The sequence below is a fragment of the Nylanderia fulva genome, unplaced genomic scaffold (assembly GCF_048542155.1).
Source record: "Nylanderia fulva isolate GAGA-0341 unplaced genomic scaffold, ASM4854215v1 Scaffold14, whole genome shotgun sequence".
Taxonomy (NCBI): Eukaryota; Metazoa; Arthropoda; class Insecta; order Hymenoptera; family Formicidae; genus Nylanderia; species Nylanderia fulva.
In genome coordinates, this window is record NW_028189622.1 from 2,315,349 (window position 1) to 2,328,227 (window position 12,879).

General features: G+C 33.7%; 1 protein-coding gene across 2 annotated transcripts in view; it reads left to right on the forward strand.

Moving 5' to 3' along the window:
• Positions 1 to 12,275, forward strand: part of Lrch (Leucine-rich-repeats and calponin homology domain protein) — a 44,644-nt gene extending 32,369 nt beyond the window's left edge. Inside the window, exons 12-13 of one of the 2 annotated variants that reach the window (XM_029300490.2) lie at positions 35 to 112; positions 7,818 to 12,275. In XM_029300490.2, the coding sequence (XP_029156323.2) occupies positions 35 to 112; positions 7,818 to 7,964 (225 nt within the window). In that variant the 3' untranslated portion in view covers positions 7,965 to 12,275. Of the gene's footprint in view, positions 1 to 34; positions 113 to 1,304; positions 7,290 to 7,817 lie in introns of those variants that run through there. The other variant, XM_029300491.2, reaches the window with a different exon arrangement.
• Positions 12,276 to 12,879: the final 604 nt, after the last annotated feature.

Sequence of the window (12,879 nt, forward strand, 5' to 3'; positions counted from 1 at the left end):
TTATCAGTATAATGACATTAATGTTTTTTTGCAGCCTAAGCTGACAATGGCGCGATGCAGGCGTAATGTCGACAACTTCCTCGAGGCGTGTCGAAAGATTGGCGTCGATGAGGTAAGAAATATCGTCAAATCTTATCAGTTAGTTTCGAAAAAGTTTGTGCTTCTCTTTCGCTCAGGATATATATATCATCATGCATGAAACATGCTGTCATCGTTAGCATATGGAAACATATAAATTTCATGGATACTTCTAAATCAATCGAACTATTCCGATATGTCTCTCATCTGTAAATAATGATGCGATACGAGAATCACGATAGGTAGTAATTATATTAAATAACCGATCACCGAAGAGTAAAATACAAAAATGAGACACAAAAGAAGTGTGAAAAAACACTCTTTATAAAACATGATTACGAATTGACGACGATACTTCCATGTTGTCTTACTTAAGCCCGACCTATCGGATCTGCTTGGTGAACAGTTGAACGAAAAAAAAATTTATCACACATATCACTTGTAACCGAACGTCTGTGTACGTCGTAACTAACGCTTCGGCAATATAGCCGTCATTTCTCGATGATATTTCCAACAACTACTAGTCAGTCCCCGATTTGAATCAGATTATGATCGAGTGTAAACCGTTTTTAAAAAAAATGCTAAATGAAAATACGGATGTATAGATATTATATATAAGAATATAAAATCACCAGAAGGGAAAAAATTAGCGAAGAAGCTTTAGTTGCATGTGCCTAGATTCCAATCCGCTTTTGTGTCGCTTCTTCGGGGAACAGTCTGTATCTCAGGCTCTCACCCTTCCTGCCAGTATCCGAATGTCTCATCTCTCAATTAACATTCATTGGGTTTCTAACACTATCCTAACTGTACAAACGATCCAAAATAATTTTCATCATCTTACATAAAATCTAAAATTGCTTATCTGCTTTCCCATTTTACCTCTCGATGTCCTTGAATCGCTTTCTCGTGACAGAACTTTTGATAGAATTAAAGAATGAACGAGCAAATTAATTATCTATCAATTTTGACAAATATTAAAATAAAGATATAAACTCTATCAAAAGTTCTTTCGCACAAACGATTTCCTTATACAATACGGCGATAAGTTACAGACAATTATAATAATCACAAGGATGACTATTCCCCGAGGATGCTTTTTTCTCATCGATACAAAAGTAGGGCCTTTCTCAAAGAGAACAAAAATATCTTAAGGCCACGTGAGAAATGTTCTCGCAGTGCGGCGACGTAGAAACTGGGACTGAGTAGTATCGTTGTTGGTGTTGCAGGAGGCGTTGTTGGACGCGGACGCAATCATGGACGTGGGTTACATGGACGCGTACGGGCTGGAGGCTCTGGCGCGTCTCGTCACCGCTCTTCTCCTTGCTCGCGATGAGGGGGGGAGTGGCACCGAAAAACCGGCCGCAGATTCACTCCGTACGATTCAGGACCGCGTTCTATCCGCGATGCTTCTCGCGACATTCCTATCCACCCTGGTTCTGCTCTACCTCTTCCCGCTCCCCAATTAGTAAGACAGTGACGAGAATGAAGAGCCGCCAGTGCGCGCGACAGAAACGAAGAAGTGACTGATTGTGAGAGTTAAAATAAGGGGAGAAAGAAAGTGTGCCAGAATGAAAACTACGATATCTGGAGATGACGATTCCCAGAAAAAATTTTTTTATTCATCAAAAATCTGAGAATTATCATCTCGTTTAAACAACGATGCACGCGCGACACTTTCAATGTTTCTTTCGTGATTTGACACTCTTAGGGCGGCGTGTTCGATTACTTTTTGTTTGCATTTATATTTATTGAGATTTGAGAAAGTGTCGCGGAGAAGGGAATTGGATTTCGACGTCGAGGATTCGCACAGGTGATATTTAACACAGATCTCTTTAGACGAAAAGAAAAGACTTAGAAATGGTTCGGTGATGAGCATGACATTTTTCTTTTGTGAGAAAAAACTAAACACTTGAATATTTATATGAGAAAGTAATTATCGTCGACGTCGAAACGCTCTGCGAGTTGTTAAAATGTCTTTCAGAGCGTACACATCAAAGAATGATTCGTGATCGCCGCGTCTAGGCGTTTTAAAAAATATCAGAATATATCTTTTCGTAGGACCTCGCTGAGGCAGAGTACTTAGTTCTCAATAATCTCGATTTATCACAGATTAGTAGCTTTAAAACAGGGTTGTTCGCTTTTTTCGACCTCCGTTTGCGTAAGTTTCTTCGCTCGAGCGAGTTCGAATGCGCGAGCGAGAAACCTCATGGTCAACGGAGAATTTTTGGAGATAGTTTTTAAGTATCGATATAGGCAGCTTGGTGAAATGTTTAATCGGATAAGTATTACGTAAGTTTTGTTTCGATAAGAGCCTTCATTTTTCATTGACGATGTATACTATTTGCATGCGAGAGTTCGTGAGATAACAACGTTGCGAAACACGAGAAACACGACTGTCCAAGCAAAATTTTCTTTCACAGTCTCATTAGTTACCTTGACGTAAAATCAAAGAGCGCAATCAAAGGCGAAGGCGCGCTCGCATATCATTTGGTTGTCTGGTTTCTGTAAGCGTATCTTACAGAATGAATTGGTTGTCGGATCGTCGCTTGCGATCGTGCAAGCTGATTTTCATCATCGGCTGAACCGATGAGATGATATTTTGATAAAAAGCAGGATGAAAACGATGGTCAAAATCGGGAAAATGGTGGTGTGCAATACTTGTTCAAGAATTGTATAAATCGTATATATTCATCCTACATATTTAATTGTTCCGTATTCTCGGAAAGTATTCATTGCCTTCTATACGATGAAAGCCTCCGATTTACAATCGTCTTAGCTAGTATTGCGACATCAATCTTTGTATGTTTAATATGCCTGGGATCTGCGATTGTCTCTCAGGAAGAGAAAAAATGAGCGGAAACGAAAGGATAGCTATCGATTGCCTTCGATGGTAGTATTTTTTTAAGATTCGACCAATGAACCGCCATCTATGGCTTTTTCAGGATTGGTGGATCTGTGATAGGTAGCCTGCAAATATATTACAGGATTCACAAAAAGGTGCTAAGGAAATCTCTTTTTAGTTCGAGGATTTTCTATTTTGGTACGTAAGGTCTAACGAGAGATAGAATTTGAAAGATAATAAGGTGATGTTTATATTTGTTTGTTGTAAGTTATTACTAGGGGTATATCGGTTTCTTTGCTCGTAATTTCGTAAGTTTAGATCGATTGTCTTCTTTATATGCAGTTATTTGACACAAAAATAGACATATTTATTTTAGAAAGGAAGGAAACAAAATAGAGCACTCTTTAATACTTTATTCGACCAAATAATTCGATCGTGATACTTACAAGTAGATCGGAGTTATTTTAATTTGTATTTTTGGAAAATCTATCTTAAATCGAATTTTATGATCGCTAAGAACGTAACAATCAAAATTCTACAGGTGGTATTGAAAATTAAATTATCGACTTTAATTTTCAATATATTTACTCTTCCAAGTAAAAAAATAACTATAAAAATACCGATATAATTATCAAAAACACATTACTTGATCAAAGTGACTTGATGACTGCGATCTATGATATACTACGGTAGAGACACGGTGCCTGCTACCTGCCAATTTATTTTCATAAAAAGAAACGATAAGAACGTAGAGGGCATGTATCTATATAATATTTAATAACTTATACTATATTGTTAAGAGCTCCTAATGTAATGTGCTCTTCAGATTTGCAGTTGGGACGGAGATCTTCGTCGGAAAAAGGACATCAAATATCGTAAATTCGACTGATTTATAAATATCAACAATGCGTTTTTTAAATCCGATGTAGTCTGAGAACCAGCTATATAGTTCAGAATCGATTTTTTTGATCGTAATCGTCACAATATTTTATTCAATATCATATTCAAATAGTGCCAAATATCTTATTTAGGACCTATGTCTTCTCCGTTTTTTTCCGACAAGATCTACGTCATTGGACAGATTCTAGCGCGAAACAGCATCTCTATCGTTGCGAATTACTAGAGCCGAATTTCGAGAGCGCACAAGTGGAATTTTTTAGAGGGACGAAATCATTCTTCGCGTAAAAGAGAAGCGTAGAATTCTTTCATACGCATTTTCATAAGTGGGCCTTATAACGGGTGACCACTTCATACTTGGAGACTATCATAATACATATATATGTATAAGCGTATATATTTATACGTATCGTGTCGCGAGTCGATACGCGCGTTTACTATAAGTATGCAGTATGCCAGTATATCATTTAAGAGAATGCAAAAAAAAAAAAAATAACTAGCCGTATTTTTCATGATTTTTTGCGACTCGAACTTGATCCACGATCTTGCCAGGGGATGCATGATTTCGACGGGTATGCATTGCATTTTCTTTTGCAGTTTCGAGTGTGAGTTGCACTTTCTAGTCCACAATAATATCGTTAGTTATATAAGTATCGAACTATATCCGCGTTCTAGTCAGTTTATTTTTTTTTCGCATTTTTGTCCTCTGCAATTTTCCTCACAGTCCGCTTTGAATAAATTTAGCATATCTCACTTGCGTTTTATAAATGATTCTGTAATATATTATTTAATTTAATGTCGATTTAGTTTAGAGAATGTCCTCTTTTTGCTATTAAAACTGAAACGTGTTCGATTCATCTTTTTACAACTGTTACGCTTTAATTTATCTTGTGCGTTATTTTTACCCTGAATATAATTTATTCATGCAGAATATATGTCGCACACATATATTTAATCTATCAAAACAGCTGTCTTTAAAATTCTTCTTTCATTCGAATTTTGTTGCATTTATTGGCTGCTAATAATTATCATTAATTAAAGTTCTTTTATATTCGTCCATACATTAATAATTATATGATTTACATTCTAATAATAGATAAAAATTAATATGCGCAATAAACGATTAATATAAAATAGGATTTTTTTAAGTAATAAAAAATGACGGAAGTCTTAAACTGCAAATGTCAATTGCAGCTTAAATTGCATAGTTACCGGACAAATTACATTTCCGGACGTTCCAAGTGTTAAATGTAATTAGGCGTGCGTTAATAATTTCCGCATCTACATCCAAGTGGATCGTCCATCGCGTCCATGGAATAACAAACAAGCACTTGTCACACAGATGACAAATCATTGGATATTCCATTATACGTTTAATCATCGATCATTACGATGAGTGCCTAATAATCCTTCGCGAGGACGCGGATAGGAATGGTCGCGACACGACCACACATTATTATGTCAGTATTATTCACATTAGAATTGGAAGCGAGAAATATCGGAGTATTCTTAACAATTTAAGACTGGATTCGAATTTAGCATACCGGTGTTTACTTTATTACTTATTGTCAATTGCTTAGCACTAGCGATCTATGACTGATCTACGTGATTATCCAAGAGATACTTAGGCTAAATCTTCATAACAGAAATTAATGCGTTATAATTGAGATCGAAATGTCAATACAATGATTGTTTGTAGAATTATAAAATTTTAATAATTAATTGTATCAGATTTACATTTTCAGTAGTGTTTTATAAATAAAAATTCTACACTGAATTTTTTGATTCGATGCAGTTGCACTAGTCGAGAGTTAATCTCGTAGATCGTCGTATTGAAATTTTACCAATAGCTTTCGCTTTCACAAGAGGCTACATCACTATTAAGCAAATCTAGGAATCGAGAAGTGAGTGGGAAAGAGGAATAGAAGGAAGAGAGAACAAGAGAGAGAGAGAGAGAAATATGAAATCATTCCGTTGCGTGTTTAGCTTATATAATTGTATAATTAATTTTTGTAAACTACGCGAAGAAGCTTATATATATTATGCAGATATATATATAGAGATAGATATATTATATGGAGACAGATATATGGTTCGTTGAAGATAGTTCTTTTTTGCGGCGTTTCTCACCTTTTTTTTTCTTTTTACACTCTCTTTCGTTTTTCAGCAAAGCGTTAAAATATGTAAAGTATTTAAATTATTCGCTAATTCGATTAATCCACACTTGGTGCTTGGTATATATTTTTGTTCGTTGTTGTTTTCTGTAAGCTCCTCTCGTCTATTTATATACGTATCTATATTTATTCCGCGGCGTCTCGCTAAACGCCGCCTCGTACTTGCAGGATCGATCGTGCCTGCTCACCGAGCTCAGACAATAATTCCTTTCTAAATAGAAATATGTAGTCTAAGCGGAGTCAGGATCGGTGAGCCCAGCATGATCGATTCGTCCTCGACTCGGTCCTCGGTTCTCTAATGAAGCGCTCAGCGTCAGCTGATCTTTGAAAAGTGCATGCAAAACACATTTCTATCACTGCAATCGAATCGGGTATAATTTTCATCGCATTTTTCTCACGATTATTCATTAACATTCAATATACGCGCATACAAAAAATAGAGAATAAAATATTATTATTAAAATATTAAAGTAAATCCTTACGAAAATTATTTTCAAATAAATTATTAAATTCTCTTTAAATATGTTTGCTAATTCGCCTAAATTTTTTTAAATTTTGCTTTTTTAAGAAAGAAACTAGGAACGTTTAGCAATTAAAATTTAATATCATATTTTAAGTATAAAACAATAAAGATATATTTCATGAATTATTAATTATTTGGTAATAATTTAAAAAATTTTAATAGGTAAAATATATATCTCTACTTAACGTCCGGTTATATACATATTAATATTCAATTAGTCGACATTTTTTTCGTTAAATCTATCCTATGCTATATATATTACTTAGCGAATAATAAAAGAATATAAATTTTTAATTAATATTCAACGTACGTGTCTTAATGGTACACTGCCCAATTTAAACGAATGAAATTATATAGCCTGATTCGATCGTCATTAGAATCGAGTTACCGTAACGCATTTATATCAAATGATTTGTATGTACAAATCCCCACAATGTTTCTTCGTTTTTGTCGTTTATATTTAATTTATTTATATAAATTAATGTCATATATATATATATATATATACACTCGTCCATCCTTGACCGCTTCGTTATTAGAGAGAACAATTCTAGTGGCGAGACAATTACATTTTTTTTTTTTTTTTGAATTTCGATCGTCAAGAACTAAATCTTTTATTTGCCATAATTGCCTCGCCACTCGGATGACAATGATATCATCGACTTTGTTTTCCTCCTTTGAGGTATGCTCTGTAATGTTGATTGTATGAGTAAAGCATAATGATTGTAAAAAATACTCTATAGCCATTTATAATAAAATATATCCTTTTCTTAAATTGTGTTCTCGCTCGATTTAATGATGGAATTAAGTATATTTCAAGGAATTTCGAACTTCGATTTATTTTTTAATTATATGTTTTCACACGTGACGCTTTTGCGTAGAATCTCTTAAAGATATCAATATAATTTTTTTTTAGAAAATGAATATTTATTTTAGAGAGGTAATTTTTCTATCAAATTTAAATTTGTATACATATCTTTTTAATCACGCGTTTCCAGTCTTTCCTTTGCTTCTATTTCATGAAAGATTCTTTAAATCTTCATGTATACATATATTATTCGAGCTGTTTAAATAAATAATAAATTTCACCATTCAATCTTTAATATCGTTTCGATATCCGATTCGGTTACTTCTACGACTTAAATTGCTGACGCAATTAATTCTAAATATTCTATAGTATCTCAAAGTAAAATAGAAAACTCGCGGATTTACAGTTGCATTTTGAAGTGAAACAAGTATACGCGCGCTGCCCAGTAAAACGGACTTACTTAAGACACGTGCACTCTTCTTGGTAATTTTTCAGAACCTCATGTGCTGCGCCAGCGACGTCCTGGAAGGAGGTCGTGGGGTCGTGCGAGTCGCGGTCACCGTATCCGAGTTGCTAAGATTCCATCAGACACGATCGCCACTGCAAACCTCCTCGAGCATGCCGAACCACGTGCCTGCTTAGCGCCAGACTATCTAATTCGCGAGATGATTTGGCGAGAGATCAGGAGTCGGTTTCCTCCCTCCTCGAGAAGAGAGAGGATGAGCCGTAAGCAAAGATCGCGCTCGAAATATGCTCCGAGAGACGAGCTAGACAAAAAGTGCGCGATGACGCTTTCTTTCGAATCGTCGAGACTGAACTGAAATTTGCTCGATCGCTTCCTTTTCGACGTGGATGAAGGGTTTGCAGATCGACTGACTCGATACGCGAGCTGATTATTAATCATTAACTGGTAAAGTAACATATTTCAGAACTAAAAAAATTAATTGGCAAGCTAATGATTATTGAATTAATTAAACAAGGGTAAATTCGCGTTTTTTAAATTAAATTAAAATGTATTCTAAATAAGAATAAGGTTTAAAAATTTTTTTAATGAAAATTATTTCAATTGTTTCAATCGTTTCAATTTTAATTAATAGAATAATGCAGACTGATATTCAATCATGCAAATTACATTAAACCAGTTGAGGATTAAAATACTCAGAACTAGAATTTAGATTTAATAGCGATACTTAATTAATAATTGTCACGCGAATAGAGTTTTTGCGAATATACTTCTTAGATAACACAAACGTTTGAAAGACGTCCAAAGTCATCTGAAAGATGTCTAAAAAAGATGTCAATTTTTTTAGATATTAAACATTTAAGAGACATGCTTAATCTTTCGCAAATCTTTAGCTCATCTTCGTTGTTTCTGAAATGTTTCTCAGATGTCTAAAAGACGAGTTTTTCAGGTCTCTAAAAAGCATCTTTTTGAATTTTTGTGTTATACGGGTTGTTCCGAAGCTCGAGGATAATCCTTAGGATACAACGAGTCGATAGTCTCGATTGCGAAGTGATTCTTTATCGAACCGACAATAAGTCGCTTTGTCGCTATAACTTTTGCACGGGCGCTTCGTAGAATTGATGAATCGCTTTGAAACCACAAGAAGATAAACGTCGAATAAGCGGTCGCGTATATAAGCTATCTATATGTGAAATAAATTTTTTTGTATCCCTCGTACGATAAGCAACCTGTGTTAATATCGAGCGACGGGTTTTTCTCATTAAAAAAACCGCGCGCGAGCAAAATCGATGAAACTACGACGTAACGATAGACTGCAGTCAACCATGACACTTAATTAGATATAACGAATTTTATATGAAGAAACGAGACCAGGCATACGATGATGCTTATTTTTGCTCGTAGTTACAGCTGAATCCTTAGAAGTCCCGGAAGAAATACGGGACGGGCATTTTATAAAGTAGAGAGACAGACATATGGAATTAAGAGATATTAGATGTAGGACCTATTGAGACTTGGGCTGCGTGTCCACTTAATCTTTAAGTTAAAAAAATCCTAAAATTGAGAATTCTCAATTTCATAAATCAAAAATACTTTTAAAGAATTGAAGAGTTTGCAATTTTACGTTTGACTTATATTATGTATTTGTATATGTATGGATTATGTAAACTTATATATATATATATATATATATATATTTAATTTTTTTTAAAAGAAAAGTAAAGTGGACATTTAACCTTTTAAGACTCGATTTCGCTGGGCTGACAAAAATATCCAAGCTTTTGAATAGTGTAGTCCTGTAAATCCGTGATCTAATATCTCGCATGCATGATGTCGCTAAAGCTGAGTTTATAGACTAGGCTGGTAATCCGTAAATACGAGTATCCCAAAGACATGTTATATGAATCTTCGATTTTTATCGCTTCATTATCGTTACATGCCTTAAATGCAAATAGTGTTAAATGTAAACGAATTTTTATTTCGAAATGTACGACGTTATCTCTCACGTATCAGTATCCTTAAGTACATTCTGTGTGTGCTTACTGGTAACAAATTTTATATTACATCTAAATGCAATTTAAAAAAAATGAAAAATTTAATCCACAAATGTATCCACTTTCAATAAAAATTGAAATTGTTGCTTCAATTCGTGCGAGAAATATAAATTTCGAATTTAAATCATCCTTCGCGATATCAGCCCATAATTGTATTTTATATGGCTTCTATTATTTAGAGTATATTTTTTCTTAATATGTAATCAATGTAAGAACAAAAATCATGATACAATGAAATGTGTACTTAGGGGTACTGATACTCGATACTTATGATTCTCGCGAAAGCGGTCTCATCCCCTTATCTTATTTCCAAAGAATTGTCGCGTGTCAAATACAGATCAAAGAAGAGATCAAAAGTAGATCTCTGCGCGAGCAGACGGTAAGTAGTTAGGAACTTTCGAATATGTACCGGCGACTTCCAACGTCGATGGTAAACCTCGACTGGTTACCAACAAAAGTCAAGTATAGTTAGTGATGGTACGAATAAGGCCTAGGTGTTCAAACTGGTATACGTAAACGTTTTGTGATTTTAAATTCAGGGTGAATTGCACCCCGAAGGAGCTCAAGCAAGCAATTGTTTATTATAGATGTTTCGTCATGTTCCGGACTGTGGGCTGCAATATAAATTAGAGTACGAAATTAATTAAACGTGTTAATAATATTAAAGCAAGAGATCAATTAACTGATTTTGATTTATTTTTGTCTCTTGTTGTCTTTTTGTTCTTTTTTTTAGATATCGTCTAACAAATATCAAATGCAACGCGCTGTCAAATTCCAAATTTTCGACTCTTTGTAGCCAATTGGTAGTGGCAAAATTTTTGTTTAATTTTCCTAGGCCGAGCAGGAAGTATTTGTACTTTATTTCTTGAAATTTACGAGTGTTTCGCGAATAGTTAAGAACCGAAATCGTTAATTTGCGCGCGCGATCAATGTGAATAACCCCATTAGGTGCTAAGTCTAATATATTATTAATTGTAATTGTCCTATATTACGATTCTTTTTAATTTCAATGTTAATGTGATTTCCCATATAAATGTGAGGAAACATGAAAGATCTCATATACCGCGATCGAGGAAGAAAAGAGAATTAAGAATGCCAATACGAGATAACTAAATCGGCGGACACGGATAACATTAATGTTCACATTTATTGTGCCAAAGATACATTTTTGTCACTTTACGTTCGAGGACAAATTTCATTTCATTTCGAATAATTTTAGCATGAATTAACTTAAGTGTGCATTAGGATATATAATTTGCGTGCACTTCTTAATATTTTGAGTTTTTGTCGAAAGTTTTCTTATGCCAAAATATGTACATAAAAGAGACTTTTTATTTTCTGGTTCTAGCTTTTAATTTTCGTTGGTTACCAAAAACAAGATGCGTGGTATTTTTTTTTATATTATAATAAAAAATCCGGATTTAATTAGAATTTATTCCAAATAATCTGTGTTATTCCTTGTACAGAGAATATCGATACTATATATTTTACTTTAAAAAATGAATGAATACACATATAAAGATACTCGAATATTGTTACATACTTAGTCGCAATTTTTAAGAAAACAAAACATGGATTGCTTTTCTATGAACATATTTCATTAAGATTTACATTTATACCAAGAGAAAAGTGGAATTGATTATTTATTTTTTCCTGCGTCGAGTATTTTGTTGTAGGTATTACGACGCAATTGTCAGTGCAACTTTGAATGGTTCAAAGTATACGAAATTACAATTGCGTTATAATGTAATATATGTAATCTCCTTGGATCGTTAGATGTTACACATTTGCGCGTTTGCGATACAGAAAAGACGCGCTTTATCATTTCTAATTCGTTCAAGATTCTGATGATGATCGTAGTCACGTAGAGATTTGCGACGTTCACTGAGGAATTGTATTACTGTCACTTAGGTTAATTATGTTCGTCGGATTTTGTGCAGGGCAATGTCTGCTCATTAAAAATCAGCGATTTGAAACGCCTCGTTCAGAACAAAAACAATATTATTACGAGTTTGTTACTTTGAGATCCCTTTCAGTTTTGCATTTTTATTATTTTTAAATCTTTATAATTTTTAATCTATCATTGCATAAATAATTTTTATTCTGCATAAAACAGCATCTTAAAATTGCAAAATTTTCAGAGAAATGATCTTCCTTGTAAATGTACATAAATATATATAAACTAAATACTATTATTATTATTATTATATCATGCAAATTAATCAAATAATCGGATTCGATTACACTGAAGTAATGGAGCTTGAAAGGATTAAATTTATATGCACTATGTTAAAAAAATTTGATATTATGAAACTATCATTCCGTCGCTTGATCGAGGTGCTTCAAATAATCGCTATGGCGAATTATTAAACGCACTACGTAATGTATTAAAATTAATAAATACTACGTATGAAATAAATCGAAGAGAATCACGTATATGCATTTATATATGCAACGATATTTTCACTATTCCTCCTTTACTAAAATTATCATCCCAACTCCTTTCTTCTTTTTTATCAAATATTTTTGCCAAACACATAAGTTTTAATAATAATAATAATAAAATATAATAATTAAAATATAAAATTAATATAAAATAAATGTAAAACTAAATATAATCACATAATAATTTTTTACATATTTGTAAATGTAAATTTTGAATAGTAGATTTTGTATATTTTTACGTATTAAAAAAATCTGTTCTATCTATAAAAAAAAATTCCACCTAAAACGCTACTATCTAAATTACCTATCAAAATTCCTGCTGCACTATTAAAATTATATTACTGCAACAAAAAATTGTCTTCATCTTCATCTCACAATTCGCAACATCAGGCTGTTCACCAATTATTTTTCCATCCGTTAAAAAACGATGAGAAACGAAATATGCATCCCAGATAACGTACAAGAAGCATCGGAATCTCGCCAGAACAGCCTCCGTTTAAAAGAGGAGAGTCAATCCTTTTCTCGGCGCGGGCGGATCCCTATGGGCGGAGTTTCCATTTGCATTCAACTCCATTTTGTTCCACGAAGGCGGTCT